General features: G+C 36.0%; 1 protein-coding gene, 1 long non-coding RNA gene and 1 pseudogene across 14 annotated transcripts; 1 reads left to right on the plus strand and 2 right to left on the minus strand.

Annotated features, from left to right (window-relative positions):
* Window positions 1–11218, plus strand: LOC139781323 (uncharacterized). Of its 9 annotated transcripts, XR_011720497.1 has the most exons (11): window positions 1–144; window positions 286–391; window positions 491–615; window positions 868–2789; window positions 3084–7354; window positions 7931–8189; window positions 8277–8700; window positions 8822–9015; window positions 9731–10016; window positions 10103–10257; window positions 10354–11218. It is a non-coding gene; the product is annotated as an uncharacterized lncRNA (long non-coding RNA). The 9 variants fall into 9 exon arrangements; XR_011720496.1 differs by having other exon boundaries at window positions 1–391; XR_011720499.1 differs by having other exon boundaries at window positions 2–391; window positions 868–990.
* On the minus strand, window positions 1113–4588 carry LOC139781322 (cytochrome P450 6k1-like; annotated as a pseudogene).
* Window positions 10778–20337, minus strand: Mle (dosage compensation regulator mle). 5 transcript variants are annotated; one of them, XM_071720183.1, is made up of 14 exons: window positions 19995–20337; window positions 19430–19922; window positions 18644–18690; window positions 18327–18562; window positions 16550–18218; window positions 16094–16461; window positions 15749–16018; window positions 15437–15682; window positions 12947–14941; window positions 12486–12787; window positions 12137–12381; window positions 11431–11715; window positions 11139–11179; window positions 10778–11031 (listed from the first exon to the last, which is right to left on the minus strand). In XM_071720183.1, exons 1-9 carry the CDS (start codon window positions 20071–20073, stop codon window positions 14585–14587), a joined length of 3765 nt encoding a protein of 1254 aa, XP_071576284.1. In that variant the 5' UTR covers window positions 20074–20337; the 3' UTR covers window positions 10778–11031; window positions 11139–11179; window positions 11431–11715; window positions 12137–12381; window positions 12486–12787; window positions 12947–14584. The 5 variants fall into 5 exon arrangements, with proteins under 5 accessions (XP_071576284.1, XP_071576283.1, XP_071576282.1 ...); XM_071720182.1 differs by having other exon boundaries at window positions 12880–14941; XM_071720181.1 differs by having other exon boundaries at window positions 12855–14941.
* Between the last annotated feature and the right edge of the window lie 224 nt (window positions 20338–20561).

Consider the following 20561-nt stretch of genomic DNA (forward strand, 5'->3'; position numbering starts at 1 on the left):
GTGCTCCCCGATCGGTGGCACAGCCACCGTGACTGGTTGCCACTGCTGACGGGTTGCCTCCAGGACGTCGTGGGGATTCCAGTGATGGAAGATTTCCACCACGTAAAAAAAAAAAAAAAAAAAAGGGACCTAGTTAAAACGCAGGTAGGGAATAATTTTTAATTCCTTTCAGCAATTACATTTCCATTAAGCGAGAAAAGTCAAGAAACATTTTGACTATATTGCAAAAACGTTGTAAAATTAATGCAATATAGCTGAAATGCTTCTTGATTTTTCTTGCTTAAGGGATGAAGTCACACTGCATTGCCACGAGTCTCAATGTGGCTCGAGACTCCTATCTGACCCGGAGGTGGGGGTGGATTTTGCGGCCGGAACAGCATGAAAGAAAGTGGTGAGTGTAATTGATTTTCACGTACTATGTCACTTATGTCCAAAAATTTTCTATCTCTTCTGTCTTTACTTAATCGAATCGTTCATTTGAATGTTTCAGAAAATAACGACGCAGAAGGTGACATCGGAGCAGCGAGGGAATCCTGCGTAGCTGACATTCCGAGCACTCTGAGAGGAGGAGGAGGCCTAGGATAGGCATCGGGCATCGGCGTACCAACACTTCTGGTAAGTGTTACTTTTTATTTTTTTTTAAGATATAGAATCCCTCTTTGTGCTTATTCAGTTCTTACATTAAACCGTGTTTCGGAATTTAAATTAGTAAAAAGAAATATTTTGAAAAATTTGATTCAAGTTGATTCTAACGTAGAAACCTTTTTCGAAGAAGTAATTTAAAATATAATATTACTCTGAATAACGAATAAGATGTTCGATTCGCGTGACACGTATTTAATCGATTCGATTATTTTTATGTTACAGAAAATGTCCACGCGGGAAGGAGCAACGTTGCTTCGCATCGAGGGAACACGAGGGACATCCCGAGCAGCCTGAGAGGAGGTGGAGGCCAGGGAGAGGCATCAGGCGCCGGCGGAACAACATGCGGTAAATATAATTGGTTTATATATATTGTGTTTCGCGGAAAGTTTAATTAATCGGTTTTTCAATCGAATAGTAGGTTTACCATTTGCGGTTAGGAAATATAAATAATGTTCTCTTCTCATAAATATTTGATCACGACTATTTATTATACTGTATTTTTGTCCTCGCGTTATTATTTGTTTTTCAGTTCTGTCCAAGGTCTCGTCTGTAATCGTAAGTTCATTGAATGTTGTGTCTATATCTTCTTCACTGTCGCTGTCTCCTTCTTCCTCACTTCGTTCTACCTCCTCTTCTTCCTCGGAGTCGCCATCGTCAGTAACTTGATCTTCCTGGTCGTCTTTCGGTTTGTCGTCGTTGGTTCTTTCCTCTGTAATTTTCGTGTGGTCCTCGCAATAATTTACATGCGTAGGCTTATTTTGATAAATCTCATAATTTTCACAATCTCCTGTTAAACTATTTAGTATTTCTAAAAGATTAGATGGTACAGTTATTTGTGAATTTAAAGTATTTATATTTTCATTGTCGCTAATTAAAGAATTCATGTCATTGTTGTTAATGTTTTCTAAGGATGTTTCTATTTCAAGTGTTTCGTTTTGAGTGTTATTTATAATGTTTGACGATTCTAAAGGTGAAGATTCAGTATTATTTATCTGATTTATTGGATCATTGTGCATTTCTAAAGATTCATTATTATTTATCTGATTTATTGAATTATTGTGTATTTCTGCATGGACTATGTGTTCAATAAACGGCGGTTCTTCTAATTTTTTCTTAGTAAAAGGTATGCTTTCTCCTTCCGATTTCTCTGCATTACGTGTTTGCATTCCTGTAACTACCGGCTCTGGTTCTTCTATCATCATTCCCCTTCTTGGCGAAACTGGCAAAGGTTTAGGATTAGCATTTCTTTGTCTTGCTTCATCATCTTCTGGGCACTCTTCTATTAATTTTTATATTTAATCATACAGATTTCTTATCAAAACACTGATTGCGTCCTTAAAGTAAAAGGATAATTGTATATTTATTTTAACTAAAAACGTATTTTGTTCTAAATAACATTAGTATTAACCCTTTAGGGGCCACACATCGATCCCGTTCGTCCCTGATGAAAGTTTTTTACTTTCTTTTAGTTTTTTTATTTTTTTTAGTTTTTTTAGTTTTCTTTTTTGACTGTACATAATTATGTACACAGCCCGCTAAAGGGTTAATTTTCTGGACCTTGAGATATAATACATTGTTTAATGGCACTGTCATGGGTCCTCTTGGATCAATTTTTACTGGTATCGAAGTTTTCTCGCACCGTGTCACCTTGTATTTACTCAATATTATAAGCAGGACTAACCTCGTTTGAACAAGTCCGAATTTCTCGGCTACAAAATATATAAGTGTATGTAGTCTATATTATGTTGATGAAGAAGAACTGAAGAAATATGTATTAATATCTTAATGTAGGATATAGAGATTATATTAAAATCGATTTTCTTACCCATACAAAAACGTTCGCCTCTTCCGAATGGGATATAGACGTCTTCCGGTATGTTACGTTTGTTCCTCTCGTTAAATCGCTCCGGATCAAATATATTAGGATTGCGGAAATATTTTGAATCATAGTGTAGGCCAAGTAACGAAACGTAAACCGGCGTACCCTCCTCAATTACGAGATTGTGCTCCGGCACTTCATAATTTTTCTTAGCCATGTAATTTAGGAATCCCAATGGCGGGTACATTCTCAAAGTTTCTGAGACCACCATATCGAGATACGGTAATGACAGTGAGTTTGGCTCCATCTGGTAATAATAAACAAGGTATAACAATAATTTTTCATTCAAATTATAATTACAAATAGTCAAATTAAGACTTTATCTTGATTTTTAGTTCACTTTTCTGTGACTTAAAATATATTTTCTTTGCATTATAAGCCATAAATGTATATACAATTAAATTTAAAATTATATATCACTAAAAATAATTTACAAAAATAAAAAAATTACGAAAGAGACTCAGCGGATGATAGTCGCATACCATGCTATGTGTAACTCTTCCATTGGATTTCTTCAGTACCTCGAGTATTTCATTTCTTAGAGTGTTCTGAATTTTAGGTTGCAATGCGAGTTCATACAACGCGAAGGCCACAGTCGTTGAGATGGTTTCAAAACCAAATAAGAAGAAACTAGATGCTTGTGCCAAAAGATCATCCTCTTCGACATGTCAAGGTCTGAAATTTAATTCATCTATAAAGTTCTAAAAGCTTTTGATACTTGCCGTGAATAAATTCGTTTCTCATGATTATTGATCAAACATGACGGTTACTCTGATTTTGTTATCGCAAGCCGTTATGTTACACATCTTTATTTATTCTTTTATATAAATTATGTCAAAGTAATTATTTCGCTTACCGAAATTTTCAGTGTATGTCCATCCAGAAACATTCCACTTGATGTCGACTAGAATATCGATGAGGTCGTATCTCTTATAATAACGCGGGTGAGGATCGATTTGAGGAATGAAAGGAGGCTCAGGATACTCATCTTCGTCATATTCCGATATATAGTTATAGCGATCCCGCATTGTCTCCCAGAAAATTTTGCGCATAAAATCGGATGTCTTCTTACCGAACACTTTTAGTTCAAGAAAACGAGTTAGATTTGGTAGGAAGAATATTGCGAGCATCTTCCAGGTGCGCCTATAATTATTTTCTAACATCGTTTTGGCATGTCTGCTGTAATCGGAGTCTGGATTTTGAAACGTGTTCACGTCACCGCGTCCAAAAGCAATGCTCCATATCACATCCATGGTAAATTTTGTACTTACATCCATTACGTCCATTATTTGTCCATTACCTGCCGGCAATGTTATCAGTTGATTAAATCTGTTTAGCCTGCAGATATTATACTGATTTTCGCATTTTATATTATATTAGAAGAGAACAAGCAAACATCTACGTGTGCATTAGAGTAACATAAAATATCTTAATACTACAAAAATTTTACAGATGATTGTAATTATAGTCACAGTCTTTATCTTGTTTCCTCGTCTTGTTACATTTCTTAATTTCAAGGATTATTTAAATTAATATACCCTCCAACTTACCATTTAATTCCAATGAGTCAAGATATTCATCTAAATGCTTTCCGCATTCTAGCATCAGGTCAAATGTATACGTATGTACATCATTGTTATGAAAAAATTGCATTATTCTGAATTTCCATTTCAAGTGAGATTCTCTCGTGAAGAAGAGATTGGCGTAACCAATACGATCCTTTGGATCGGCCGAGGAGTATCGATTGTCAAAATTAGAATCTGCTGTGAGGACGTGCCGAATGACTGTGCGATCGCGAAGCAACAAGAAGGGCTTGTTAAAAATGTAGAAACCTATATAAGGTACATCCTTCTTTCGCTCGTAGAGTTCTTTTAGAAAGTATGATGGGGATTTCTTCAGGAATAGACACTCTTTGAAATTGCCAAAGAATGGCGTTGGCGGTATTTCCAGAACGCCTCGTTTTTTCCAGTACTTGAAATTGCGAGTTATGTAGTAAGCGATTCCAATGAGAATTATAAGAATTCCTATGCAATCCAGGACCCAGTACTCCATTATGAACGCCATTTCGCAGTTTCTCTCTAAAAATATATTTCTTACATTTGTATAGTTAAAGAGAATGTAATATTTTAATAATTTACGAGATTGAGGAGATATTAGTATATCATTAAAAGAAAATAATGGTTAATCGATATTTAAAAAAAATGCTTTTGGGAACTCTAAAAATATGGGCAATTGCTATTTAACAAAGACACAAATCATTTTTTCTGGATATCTGTTGTAACATGATTATTTGATTCTATTCATTTCCAAATTGTTTTGTTAACGCGATGTTTGTAATTTAACTTCCCGCGGAATTCGATTTAGTTTCTTATATGCGTTTTAGCTACGTATCTGATTTCTAAGAATATTAACCGGTAACGAAAAAAGTATAGCCTTTGAAAGTCTAACGCGATTAGTTGTGCGTGAGTTAACGTTATGTAATATTTAATTAATAATTTAATATACAAATTGTATACGTTTCGGCTCAATTTTGAGCCATCTTCAGCGACGCGGTGATGGGTAAATTAAATAATCTTAAGCTTTCCGACGAGCATAAAGTGAATATATAAAAATTGAACAAAAATAAGAAATACGCTCTTTATATATATATATATATATGTATATATATATATCATATTCCAAGCTTAAGGAAAATAAGAGCAAAATGCCGTTGTTAAAGTGAGAGATATAAAATACAAAAATTAACTTTAATACAAACATAAATACAAATTACAGACGTTTTGGTCTCAAGCTTTAGACTCTCTTCAAAATGTAACAATTAAAATTTGAAACAATATAAGAGGATAGGGCTAGCGAACAAAGCTGGGTATACGTGCTTAAAATATGTATTATATGTATTTCAGTAAACTGAAAGAACACATTTTCGACCTTCAATACGATCATCTTCAGTGCGCAATATACCGATAAGAATTATCCCAACGGAAAAACTTGAATTAATATATCGGTTTTTAATTAAGTTTTTTTTTATAATTAAGAATTGAGCCGATAAATTACATGTGTATTTGACTTTATTGAGAGACATTAAGAGGTTCTCAATAAGGTCAGATACTACACATGTAATTTATCGAATCAATTCTTAATTATAATGTAAGATTTTAACTTAAGTTTTTTCCGTTGGAATTCAACAATTGTCTATTTTCCATTGGATAATTCTTATCCGTATATCGCGCACTGAAGATGATCGTATTCAAGGACGAAACGTTTGTTTTTTCAATTTACTAATTTATAATACATATTTTAAGCACTTATACTTAGCTTTGTTCACTAGCCCTATCGTCTTATATAGTTTTCAATTATGCAAACTTTGTAATATTTACTATAATAAATTAAAATTCGGTTATGATCTTAAAACGAGTCGTCAATAATAACGCATATAAAGTGGAAATGTAGACATGTACTTTAAATCAGTGGTTAGGACGCGAAATTTGTGAACAAAATCACCCGTGGCATTGACTGCTGACTTATAAATCAGAGAGAAAAGACCAAAGAAATTATCTAATAAATATAGTAACTCGTAAGTGTTATATGATAATGTGTAATCTACTTACCAAACAGTCGACTTCGCAATAGTTACTTCGCAATAGTGTTCGAATTCGATACGAGACAATGCTTTCTGTGTAAGATTGGCGCACCGACTGAAGATTTAGCTTCGGTTACAAGGTGAAAAGGATACTAATCTAATATGATGAAGCATTATATGTATAAAGGAAAGGAACTGGTCAATAAATAAAACAAGACAATAAATAAAGACAAATAGAAGATGTCAGTTATGTGGAAGTCTCTCGGTGAATAATCATAACAAAGATCTAATGTAGCCTCTTGTAGGTTAATGCCATTATTTTGCACTTTAATGTAAAACATTTCAGAGATACTTTTGCCCATTTGATCTATGTTTTAAACTTTTAAAGCTAGAGGGTAGTGGCAAACAAGGGAACTTTGCAAAACTGTAAATTCTGTATAGCATGCCAATAATTAACAGTCTCCTTTGGGAAATATTAGTAATAAATTTATTAACAATCTTCTTGATCGTATATAGTTGCTCATAAGAATTTCGCATTATTGTACGCATACCGAATGTTGCATATGTAATTACACGTCGAAAAGAAATATTGTATATAATTTTATTGCATATTATATTTTTAATTGTATAATGTAACTTTTCTAATGTTGTATATATGTATATGGTAAAGTTTTGTAATAAAATTTTTCTGTACACTTTATATTTTTAATTTTATAATGTAACTCTTTTATAACGTTGTATGTATTTAAAAAATATATATAGCGAAATAAATAAATGATAAAAATGTAAAAAAACGTATTGTAAATAAAAGAGGACCGCCGATCGGAATTGGCGGTGGTGGTGGTGGGCCTCTATAGGTTGATCTGTTTCTATCGGATGTATCACATCAGATAAAAACAGGTCACATCTATATATATATATATATATATATATATATATATATATATATCAGAAAATATTTAAATACTTTAAATTTTAAATTTTAATTTATATATATGTACGATTTAAGGAGTTAATAGTGTAATAATAACTGTATAATAATCAAGGTAAATAGCGCGCGCGAGCGTCTGTGATTGTGATATCCAGTAAAATAAAATGTCACGTTTGTAACTTAAAAAAAGTCGCAATGCGCGCCATTTTCGATAATCGATACAAAGCACGAGTGACGAGAGTCTCTTCCGGTTTCACGAATCTCCATCTCCATTCAAGGATGCCAGACTCGCGGTTTTTGCCAGCTACTGCCACCTCCCGTAAGTTAGCCGGTCAACTTCGACTTTATTAATTTTTTTTTTTTTAATCGTTTGTTGGTCGTTTGTTGGTGATTGTTGGCCTAATTAGAACGTTTGTTGGTTCTTAATTTTTGTTTAAATTAAAAAAGAAAAATTAGCCTTAAGTTAGCCGGAAAAATTTTATTTTTAATTAAAAAAAAGCCTAATCGATGCGTAATCGTTTGCTGATGATTGTTGGTCTAATTTTAGCGTTTGTTGGTTTATTATTAGTCTTAAAAACGAAAAAAACCGAAAAATTATCTCACATTAAAGTAATCGAAGATTGGTTTATTTGCCTACGACTTAAGGTTTATTTCTATCAATTTAAGGCTAACATCTATAAAACTGGCTATGAATACGGGCCTTAACATCGGCAGAAAATCGCGAAAAGATCAAATGGTGGTTCCCTTGATTTTATCAGTCGAAATATTTGCATTTTACTTTGAATATTAGAGATTAAATCAGTGTACAACAGCTTTAACGTGCACTGAGTGCGTACCAGCTCTGCCAGTGAAAAACGCTATAAAGAGGATTTATATCTTATTTTTTCTTGCATAGATAAACAGAATGTTATCGGAAAGTCATCTAAGCATTTTGAGAAGAATCTTCGGAAAGATGAACGTAGAAACCAATTGTTGCAATTAAGAAGAAAGAAGCGCGAGCAAGTATTTGCGCAGAACAGAAATCTTGGTGGTTTTTCTTCGTCACCTGTTCTTATCTGCGTATTATAAAGGAATATGTTTTGATATATATTCCTTTATAATTTATGTTACACGGTTGCACCTGTTTTACAAAATCTTCAAGGTTCAAATAAAAGGTAAAGTTATATATTTCTTTATAATGCATATTTAGTGTTACTTTGTTTTTACTGTGATCGAGTTAATAAAAGTGTAACTTTTTTTAGGTTGGTTCAGCAGTTATAGCTATATTTTCTGAAGATAGAGCTCTTTATCGAGCGGAAGTTGTGAATATTGATACGTGGAAGGATGCATACGTAGTTCAGTACATAGATTTTGGAAATTGCGCAATCGTAGATCAATATAATATCTATTCTGTCGAGAAGAAATTTATGCATCTGCCTAGATTAGCAGTGCAGTGTTCCTTAAAAGATATCGTACCTAATAATAGTAACTCGAATTGGTCTGAAGTGGATAGTAACGCGCTCGATAATTGCTTCAGTGCTGATAAATACGAATGCATATTCCATAGTTTTAATGACGATCAATATATAATTTCATTAAACCATGATGGACAAGATGTGAGTAATATTTTGGTGCAAAAGAATCTTGCAGCCTTTACTACAAAAACCTCGACTGAAACAATCAGTGGTAAGAATTATTTCAAAATTCATTTATATTCCGATGCACATTTATAACAATAGTTATGCATTTCATATGTTAAATGCCAGATTATTTGACACACTTAAACATTATATTTTTTATATTTTAGCTCCAGAAACACATGATACAGAAGTAAAAGAACTCAATGTTATAGAAAGAGTGGACATAAGCCTCTTGAATGGCCAAACTCTCAAAACGAGAGTTTCTATTGTAAAAAATACAACCTAGTTTTATGTTCAGCTTCCATCTGCTTCAAAATGTGAAAGCATTGTTGATCAATACATGGCTAATAAAGATACAAAGGTATTATTTAGTAAATGCATTTCAGCCACGAATCATATTCTGTCATATATTGCTCATAAACTTTATGGAAAATTAGAAAAGTAACTTCTCATTTTCTAACAACCATGAACTAACGGCTTGTCTTATTCACAAGCTATGATATCATTATTTAATAATTACAACAAAATCCATATATTTAAATTGTAATTTAATTGTAATTTAAATTGAAATTTCTTCAATTTCTTAAATGATTAAACAAATTCTAAGATTCGAAAATTAAACAAATTAGAAATTACTCATATTATTTCTTGAACTTTGATTCTGAAATATAATATATTACGGTGATGGAAAAGAATTTTATTCATGTATTTAAAAATTTAATATATCGTTAACACAAATGACTAACATCATGAATCTGGTTCATCCTATAACAAAATTTATATCTAGCCCAACATTCCTGAATGAATCGAATCGTACTTTCTGAAACTGTAGTAATATTTATAATTTCGACTTTATAAAATAAAATGTCTTAAATATCATTGCACGATGTATGGTATTAACAGATAAATAATTAAAAATTGATTGTAACAGTATCATAATGAATGTTTCATCATAATGTTCAAATTTCCTAAAATAACAATAACTTAACATTGAAAAGAGCTTGTACCTTCTCATTCAGCCTAACGATCGTTCGCATGAACTCAAGCGAATCTTATTGATAAGAAGTTAATATCAGGTGATGCCGCGATTATCAACTCGCGAGTTATGTCTTGGCACGGGTTGTTTAGTCTATACAAATGGAACATGGAAGCGAGCTGTGGTGATTAACTGTACACGGTCCGTCGGGTTTGATGTAAAGTTCATTGATACTGGGGCATACGATGAAATCCTGAATGATGAGAGTGTACATAGACAGATATTTACAAATATTTCTACAGGTTTTATTGCTTCCACGATGCGAGTTAATGCCATATATCATGTTGCAATACGAAATGGTCATATTGGAACTGTTGAAATTATAAGTAAATTATGAATATGTATAAATAAGAAACTTGTAGTTTTGATATTCATTAATTCCCATTATTAATATGACAATCTAATGATCTAGGCTTTAGCTCTACCTGGAGAGCTCGTAGTCATGCAGAACCAAGCGTTAGAATGCTCCCTACAAGATGTGCCAGCGTCGTCCAACGTAGATAAACAATTGAAGGAACTCGAAGGCAAAGAAGTGTTAGTCTATGTGGAAGAAGTCAATAATAGCAGGTTTGTATAAATTTTACGCTGCAGTTACAAATATATAAGTAAGTTTCAAATAAATATTAACATTTTCTTGGATATTACCATCTTTTGTTCGTATAGACTTATATCGTAAAATTATACGATCTATCCGGCAATGGGATAATGAATACTGAGGAGAAGATACCACCCGTATGTCCGATGCCTATTCTAAGTTCAACTCACAAGGTCTCGGTGTCGTATGCGGATCATTCTACCAATATCTGGTTGCAACGGTATTCGGACGTGGATATTGAGACTAAACTGTCGGAAGATCTTCAACAGTATTACACTAATTCTGGTCAAAGACTCGAGCCAGAGGTACATTTATTATGCGCAACGAAATATTTAGACGACGGTCAATGGTACAGAGGAAGAATCGTTAGTCTCACCGAAACAATGGCCTATGTTAATTACATTGACTACGGCAACACTGAGGAAGTTGCTCTAGACTCGATCATGATTTTGGAACCGCAATTTTATGAACCCTATCAATTAGCCATAAATGTATCGTTATCTGTATCTTTTATTGGCACTGAGGCTGAACAGAAGGGCATATTACAAGATCATTTGATGAATAAAGATTTCTCGGCTGTATTTTACAACGTACACAAGAAGTGGATCGTCGATCTGATCGAAAATGAAGAAAAGCTCAGCGATAGATTCCGCAAGGGTTCAATTTCAAACTGTTTCATAAATCTTTTTACAACTGGGATGCTCTCTTCTGGTGGCACGGCAATCTTGCGTGGCATTTTGTCGAATCTATAAAGCAATTATTTTATTGTACTTATGTAAACATATCATATATACACTACACGTAAAACCAAAGTAACACTAAATATGCATTATAAAGAAATATATAACTTTACCTTTTATTTGAACCTTGAAGATTTTGTAAAACAGGTGCAAGCTGTAACATAAATTATAAAAGAATATATATCAAAAAATATTTCTAGGTGCAATTAGCATGTTTATATTAGTTCTAAATAATAGAAAAAAAGTATGCATACACACACATATTAAAATAATCCAAATATCATAAATAATAAAAAGATTTTCAATATTTGTCAAAAATGAAAATATACGTTTAAATGTATGCATACATTTTAGTTTTATTAATAAAAAAATGTAAAACTATATATATTATTTTTTTATACATACTTTCTGCAACTGAAGGAAGAATATTAAAATACTTTGTGCGGCTGATGGATGAACGTGAAAATCCAAAAATATAAAGATGCGAGTCAATATCCAGTAATCCATCACATTCAAATGAGACTTTCTCGGCCAAAAGATATCTTTGTAAAACAAACTTCTTTGCTTTTGTGATCCAGCACGCCGTAACATATTTAAGCAATTGGCTGCAGTGTCCAATTCAAGAACTTTTTCTTCGGAAATCCATTTTGAAATTGCATGTTGCACAGATTGTTTATACTCTTGACGTTTCTATTTTACCGTTTAAAACGTATCAAACAATAATCGATGAGTAACACGTTTGACATGCGCAATATAAAATTTACAAAGAGTAAACTCTTCACAATAAAGAATGAATTAATTTCTATATTCTATTCTAAGATTTTTAACACTTTGAGTGCCATGTCACCCATATCTGGGTGTCATCTGCTAGAAATTTCCGCAAAGGTCGTCCATTTGTGAGTGACGGTCTTATTTATCCAATTAAAAATAATTTTACTAAATATTTAAGACGTTAAACAAATAATGTAAATTTTATTAAGACATAAGAAAAGCAATAAAATATTAAAACATATAAATCTTTGGAGCAAATATAGAAATTAATCAATTCTTTATTGTGAAGAGTTTACTCTTTGTAAATTTTATATAAAGTGTTAAACGTATCATTACTTACCTTAATATGAAGTCTTTGAATATTATGCACTGCAATTATTGTAGAAGGTAAACCTTGAGCAAGGCAAGACACGATAATTTCCTTGTCTCAATCGCCTATAATATCTCTGCGTACCATCGTTTGCTTGACTCGCGACAGAAGTAACAAAGAGTAACGTGGTAGCAACTTTGGCTGCATCTAATGTTGCTAAAACGTCACCCATCGATGGTACGATGATAGAAAACCACTGTTTCAGTCTTGGAACACTAAATTAATACAAATACATATATATATATATAATATTAACAAATTTTTAATTTACCTCACTAATAATAGAATAAACAAGTTCTTTTCCTGCTTTATAGCGTACCCAATATGTATAATGCCATTTGGACTAGTAGCAACATTAGCAGTTTCGTCCATGTTAGTTACAGCAGATACAATGTTCTTTAAATTGTATCTGCTGTAACTAATTAACAATGTCCACGTCACTTTGCAACGGTATGACCCAGATAAGAACAGGTGACGAAGAAAAACCACCGAGATTTCTGTTCTGCGCAAATACTTGCTCGCGCTTCTTTCTTCTTAATTGCAACAATTGGTTTCTACGTTCATCTTTCCGAAGATTCTTCTCAAAATGCTTAGATGACTTTCCGATAACATTCTGTTTATCTATGCAAGAAAAAATAAGATATAAATCCTCTTTATAGCGTTTTTCACTGTCAGAGCTGGTACGCACTCAGTGCACGTTAAAGCTGTTGTACACTGATTTAATCTCTAATATTCAAAGTAAAATGCAAATATTTCGACTGATAAAATCAAGGGAACCACCATGTTTCTTGATCTTTTCGCGATTTTCTGCCGATGTTAAGGCCCGTATTCATAGCCAGTTTTATAGATGTTAGCCTTAAATTGATAGAAATAAACCTTAAGTCGTAGGCAAATAAACCAATCTTCGATTACTTTAATGTGAGATAATTTTTCGGTTTTTTTCGTTTTTAAGACTAATAATAAACCAACAAACGCTAAAATTAGACCAACAATCATCAGCAAACGATTACGCATCGATTAGGCTTTTTTTTAATTAAAAATAAAATTTTTCCGGCTAACTTAAGGCTAATTTTTCTTTTTTAATTTAAACAAAAATTAAGAACCAACAAACGTTCTAATTAGGCCAACAATCACCAACAAACGACCAACAAACGATTAAAAAAAAAAAAATTAATAAAGTCGAAGTTGACCGGCTAACTTACGGGAGGTCTGATAGCGCGCGCGCTTATCATTGACCGACGCGAATCTACGTGGTACATACGTGGCGCAATTGGGCGCAGCCACGATCACGCCGATGCGAGATTTAAAAATCTCCTTACCACGTAGACACATGAGAGAATTAAAAAAAGGCAGCCCCGACAGCGCACGTCTAAAAGACGTCGTGAAGACATCTTTATGGCGTCTTTTAGACATGTGCGTGCTGTCTGGGAGAGGAATGGATTTTTGGTCTATCCGAAAGCCGTTCCAAACACGCGATTGCGATGAACGCGTTACAATTTATTTACGATTATATTGTATACAATGATAACTTAGAAAGTTTCTTAATACTAACAAACAAGAGATAAAGAAAAGTATTCTCATATTATATGTGTATGAGTGTCAAAAGAAAGAAGAAATAAAATTTCCTTTACATGTGTAGACATGTGAATTACTTGGCCATACATTACATGCTCGATATTACATTAGCTGCGTTCGGAAACTTCGCTCGGGTGCACCCCAGCATCGGTCTTTGTTACTAAAAATTGAATAAGGACAGAACGACGCTGGTGTCCACGTACCTGAGTCGTACGAAGTTTCTGAATGCAGCCTATCGTATTGTAGGTACATACTATTATATAATAGTACAATAGGTGCTTTCCATTTACATCAAAACTCAGACGTTTACATCCAGATACTCAGATTTACATCAGTTTCTTACTTGTGACGTCGTTCTATCCTTTTTGGGAATTAATGAATAATAAAGACAGAATGACATCACAAGTGAGAATTATCTGAGTTTTGATGTAAATGGAAAGCAACTAATGGCACAATGTCAATAGGTTTATCCAATGCAAACTTGTATATGTCTAAGGCTGGGGCTACACTATGCGCGTTTTCGCGAATCGTGCATTTGTATACCATGTGTGCTTAGCACGAATGGCATACAAATGCACGATTCGCGAATCCGATTCGCGAAAACGCGCATAGTGTAGCCCCAGCATAATGTCCATTCCTACCAATGCCATGCCAATTAACTTCAATCTCGGCTTACTTTTTATCCTTTTCTAGTTTTAAGAATGAGAAAAAGATAAAAAGTAAATTAAACCGAGATTAAAGTTAATCCGCATTGGTAGAAATGGACATAAGCGGTCCATACAATCTAAAGTGTGACAGCGATACGGTAATTACAGCGGATGTAAATAACTATTAATTAGTAACTTAATTATTAAAATAACGTCCGCGAAATCCACCACCGCCGTTCCAGTTTCCACCGCGCGGACTGCCCGTGCCGCGTCCCCTGTTGCCGTAGCCTCCTCTGTATCCGCCGCCGCGATTACCGCTGAAACCGCCACCGCTACCGCCACCGCTACCGCCACCGCCGCCTCCTCCATAGGACTCGCTATTCGAAATAGGGCCGCGGTAACCGCCGCTTCCGCGCATCAGTTTCGGAGGTACGTTGTAGTTCGAGCGATAGCCGGGTCCCCTCGCTCGAGGTTGGAATCCATCGCTAGCTACGTGCTCCAGCTCGTGGCGACAAGCGTTCATGCTGCATAACGCCTTGATCACGCTTAACGTCTGAGGAAAGAGAACAAGGTTTTCATCAGCGTTTTCAAAAGACATTATCATCGTGTACCAAATGTTGGGGAAAAAGAAAAGAGAAAGAGAGAATTATTATTTCAAATATAATAAAAAACATGTTGTTACATAAGTGCAAAAGGTCTTGTACTTGTCAAGGAAAGTTTAAAACAAAAATAGCAGCGAAATCAAAGTGAAATTGTCGTCGCTGGCTTCAATATACTTTTTCCCAATTAAAAGTATTTTTATTCATTTAGAAATTTTTTAAGTCTTCTTTCCAGAAACTCTGGATTTCTTTGTTTAATACGAAATTTAAAAAAAAAGAGAGAATCTTTTGCACCAATTAAATATATATAAATTTCAAAATAATCCAAGATTATTAGACTAAATATGTCTAGATGTAAATGTGCTGAATAATTTTTTCGAGTCGGGGGGGGGGGGGGGGAAAGGCACTCTCATTAAAAAAAAATAAAAATCCAAATTCGAGATTTATACCTTTTCTTCGCCTGGGTTTAACTCTAGGACCGTTTCTGGTTCCTTGGATGCCCGAATTACGAGACTCTCCAGAGCGGGTCGCAGGGCGACTATGGCCGCCGCGTGTTGTGGATTCATGTCCAAGTTGATCCAGTTGTCCAATCTAATCACGCCGTCCACGTACTCCACCTTACGCGACCCGAACAGCAACAGATGTATAGGCGACACCATCGTCATTTGCTTGCAGGACACGGCTCTCGTGCGGATCTAACGAAACAAGATGGAGAGAGGGTTATCGGGATTCGAGAAAGAGACAAATGTTTACAGATATACCTTTTCACCGAACACGAAGAACGGGAACGGAAAGTTCTGCTCGAAGTTGCTGCAGTTTACCGACGTCTTGTGAATCAACGCGGCCTTCGATTCCGTGGTGAGAACCTTCCGCTTCTCCTTGTGGTAGCACACGTTGGGATACAGGCCCATGCACAGCAGCGCGGTGATGATGTCAAGACGCGGGTCCGCGACCGCCTGATAATTTAACGGAGTCGGGCACAGAGTCTCCTCAGGAAAACCAGCGCTTTGCAGCAGCGCTTGCAGTTGATTCTACATATAATAAGATAACGGAGGTTATTATCGCGTGCATTAGAACAGCGAGATATACGTCGCGGTTCTGCCGACCTTAGCTTCCGCAGTTATCCGTAAAGTTGGCAGACTCAGGCTTTTCGATTCGCAGAACGCCTGTTCCGCCCATTCGCCGCTGGATCTCGCGTCTTCCCACGATTGAAAAGCGTGGAACATCGCGACGTGATCGCTGTACCTCGCGCCGGCAAACCACTTTTGCTGAGTAGTCAGCCTTCTCATATCCGGGCCCATGTTGTACACCTCGGGGAAGGTGGTGCTGTTCGCGGCCATTGTCGAGAGCGCGTCGCCTACGCGGAACATACATCCCAGAATCATCATTTTTCCCAGTCTCGGTTCTATAGGTAAACGCGCCAGGATCTTTCCAAGAGGCGTTAACTCGTCGTTCTTATCCAAGCACTTCATTTCTGCGTAAGACACATACATATATAAAAATATCTCTCTCTTATAATATCTCTTTCTATAAATTAATTGATTCTAGAAAAAGGCACATACCTCTCAAGACGACTTCTGCCTCGATCACGGCGTCGATGGGAGGTGGCTCGATCGCCTTCGACAAGAACTGACCGATATTGCCGAGTCTTAACAGCTTGATGCTCAACGCCAGCTCGTGCAGAGGCGTTCTGAACATTTCCGGGGTCATGTGCTCGTCCATCTTATTGAATCGGGCTTTCGAGCACAGATGAAAGCAGAAGCCCGGTCTAACGCGACCCGCTCTACCCTTGCGTTGTTCCAGATTCGTTTTACTGGCCCAAACAGTCGCGTAATTAGTCATATTGTTATGCGAAGTAAATAGCTTCATTTTGGCCTTGCAAGAATCTACAACGTAGACGACGTCGTTGATCGTGATCGAGGTTTCCGCGATATTCGTAGATAAGATAATCTTCGTTACGAATGGCGGTACGGGATCAAAGACTTTACGCTGATCTTCTCGCGGTAATTGCGAGTGTAGCGGGATAATGAGATAAGACGAACTGCCAAAGACAGGATGTTGCTGAAGATGTTTCATCAACGCGAATATCAAATTCCAGCCAGGGAGGAAGATCAGCACGGCACCAGGGACCTCTTGTTTTTTTATGTACATAAGTAGCGCTTCTATTAACTCGAAGCTTATCTCTTTCTCTGTCAGCTGTGCCATAGCGTTCTTCGTTTCAATAGGATAATTATTGCCGATGACCTTATTCAGATTTTCCTCCGGCTCTCCGTCCGCCAATGGCACATCGTCTGAATCTTTAGATTTACGTTTCCCGGAACCAGCAGGGGAAACAAAACCCGTCAACTGTATACAGTCCTCCAAGAAATATTGCTGGACGGGATACGCTCTGCCGGGAACCTCCACCACAGGACAACTGTTAAAGTACTCGCTAAACAGCGTCGTGTCAATCGTAGCCGACATGAGAATGATCCTGAGATCGGGATAGAGATGGATCATGTCTCTGAGGACCACCATAATAAAGTCCGAATTGACATCGCGCTCGTGGATCTCGTCGACAATAACGTGCGACACGCCCCTAAGGCCACCCTCCAGCTTTCTCAAGAGTACACCCACAGTGCAAAACATTATGCTGGAATAGGGCCTCGGCAAGTACGACTCAAATCGCACGGAATATCCAACCGACTGCCCTAGAGGCTCGCATCTCTCGATGGCGACTCGGTCAGCCACGGACACAGCCGAAATTCTTCTGGGTTGAGTGACGACTATGCTGCAATATGCACCCTGGCCAGATGCGATATAATCGTCCAGAATAAACTGGCAAACCTGCGTGGTCTTACCGCATCCCGTATTTCCGCGTATGATAATGACCGAATTATCATTAATCGCGTTCATTATTTCGGTTCTTTTGGTGAAAACCGGCAGATTCGATCTTTCCTTGATGCTCGCCTGTAAATTGGAATCCTGTTGCAGCTTCTCACGCTGCTCGTTCATCAAATCTTCCGACAACTGATCCAGAGACATTGTTGCCAGCGGTCCTTCATCTATATTGCATCCAGTCCACGGATTCCAATTCGGCTGAGGTGGCGACCAGCTTACAACACCAGCAGGTTGTGGTACAGAAGACATGAAGTCATCCAAAATTTGATTCGTCAACAAAGATACGCCAGTAGCTGATGTATTATTTTCGTCTTTTACCGCAGCTGCACTATTTTCTCCTTTTACAGGTGGCTATATTTTAAGTAAATATTTCATTTTTTTATTATAAATCTAATGAGATAATTTGATACATTTATTTACACATACATACATAAAAAAGGATAAAAAAATGATTATTACCTGTTTAATATCTATTGGTTTTATATTCAAATCCATTAGGACGTCGTGAATCTGATTTTCTAGCTCTGGTGAAATCTTCACGGGATAAGGTTTCATCTGTTCAACATCCTTATTTTTTTTTAATGTGCCACTAAATGCTTCAATAACACCTAGATGATACAGTTGGCGAACAAGGGACAAAGCACAGCTTTTCGAAGCTGTTTGTTTGTTCGATCCAGTTTCACGGCCAGTTATACCTGAAACATGTCAAGATATTAGAGAATTAGTATGTGATATGACTGGACGCATTTAAATAAATAGAATAGAAATTAACATACTTCGTCCAAGTTGCTTGATATAAAGCGTCATCTCTGCCATAAAACTCCTGCAAACAAAATTTCTATTATAGATATTATAAAAGGTATTGTATATTATTAATGCAATTAATAATTAAGGGAACAATGTGAAAGAAATACACATTCAGATAACACAATTTGAATAAGAAAAAGATACCTTAAATAATGGAATAAAACATTTACAATTATTGAAGAAAATTGAAGAAAATTGTTGATACTGAAAAATAATTCTTGTACGTCAATTTTATTATAAAATCAGTACAAGTTAACGTATATTTTGTTGTCAGTCAGATCTCTTATAAAACTTGTCGAAGCATATAAAATAATTAGTTAATTTCCTTCTTGAAATAAGCGTCTATCTCAAAGATAATCTTTTTTTGTTCCATTTATTCCCTCAATTAATTACAATGAATAGTAACAACTTACCATTTGAAGATGTCACAGACGACCACATTGGAGTACATTGAAGGAAGTTTCTTTGTGTATTACACCAAAACCATTATTAAATCATTTTAATAAAAGTTTTGGTTTAACGCCATGCCATATCATCGTTTGTGCACAAGAGAGTCGACGACCACTCTCTTGCACCAGCTTTAGACGTGAACAAGCAATATACTCCAAAATGGCCTTGTTAAATCTCAAATGGCAACAACAATCGGCGAGCGATTGTTTGAAACAGCGAATTATTGTGAATTGAGAGTTTTATATATACTACATTGTAATGCCAATCCAATGTGCTAGAAAATACTCCATTGCAAGACTCCATACCTCGTATGATCCGGACCGACCGGAGTATATTTGTAATCGGCATTAATTTTGTTAGTTTGCATAAACTGATGAAGCTTGGATTTGGCGTTTTCTATCGTCCAGTTGCCATGTATCCCAGAATTCACGTCGACGTCCTCCGCATCCTCCACTCTCTTTTGATCAGCCAGCCTATCCATGTATGTGTAATTACTCTGACCGCGTTCGTTATACGGCCTATACGCCTGGCCAATGTCGTTCGGCCCCATGCCTCCTTGGAACACCGGCTTTGGCGTTGACGGTTCGGATTTCGTACCGTCTGCTGCTATTGCCGGCAGCGTCACAATGTCCTTTGGTACGTCGTTTGGATTTACATGATTCATACGCACTAAGTAATTGACATAATCTTTCGCAGCGTTTCCCTGCGCGTCCTTCTTGTTGGTCGAATTTCCTGCGCCGACATAGTCGAAGCCGGGTATTCGCAGTTCGCAGAGGAAACGTTGCCTGTGCTTCGGCCCTGCGAGATGCAAAAACCCATGTTATCCATACATCAAACTTGAACGAAATAACACGGGCGATGTATATTTACCTGTTGGTCTAACATCAAACTGCGGTTCTTTCCCGTTTTTCGCACACCACTGGTGAAAGAAGGATTTTATATCGCCCATTTTTTTCGAGTCTCTTGTCACTGTCCTCAGGCGTTGTTATAGTGTTCTTCTATCGTACGCGAGGGATAATCTTCCTAATTAAAATGGCTCCTAATCCCTTATGGGATCAATTCGGCCAGCGAGGAAATAATAAATTGTATAATAAAGCAAGCCTCTCGCTTACATTTCCATTGCAAAAGGAGCGACGTTAGAGACGAGACGATACGTAGCGTCATAGGTTACTGTAACCTAACCTAACCTGACATGAATTACATGAATAATCCTAGAGTGCGCCACAGGATTTAAATAGCAAACTTTCTACATACAAATTTCATATGAAAAACATTAAAAGTGTAGTTTACATTAGAATAACAGTTGATATTCATTTGTGAAAATACATTTTACCATTTTAACGAAATATCGCAATTGCAATTTATTTTAATTAATAAATTACATAATTTATTAATTATGTACCATTTTAACGAAATATCGCAATTGTAATTTATTTT

This window comes from Temnothorax nylanderi, unplaced genomic scaffold (assembly GCF_030848795.1).
Source record: "Temnothorax nylanderi isolate EJ_2023f unplaced genomic scaffold, tnyl_v1.0 TNYL_tig0329_pilon, whole genome shotgun sequence".
NCBI classification, from domain to species: domain Eukaryota; kingdom Metazoa; phylum Arthropoda; class Insecta; order Hymenoptera; family Formicidae; genus Temnothorax; species Temnothorax nylanderi.

Coding starts and splice junctions, on each gene's coding strand:
- Mle (XM_071720183.1), bottom strand. CDS start 20,073: ATGGGCGATATAAAATCCTTCTTTCACCAGTGGTGTGCGAAAAACGGG. Junction 18,691..19,429: donor GTCGGTCCGGATCATACGAG/GTATGGAGTCTT, acceptor TTTTGTTTGCAG/GAGTTTTATGGCAGAGATGA. Junction 18,563..18,643: donor TATCAAGCAACTTGGACGAA/GTATGTTAATTT, acceptor GACATGTTTCAG/GTATAACTGGCCGTGAAACT.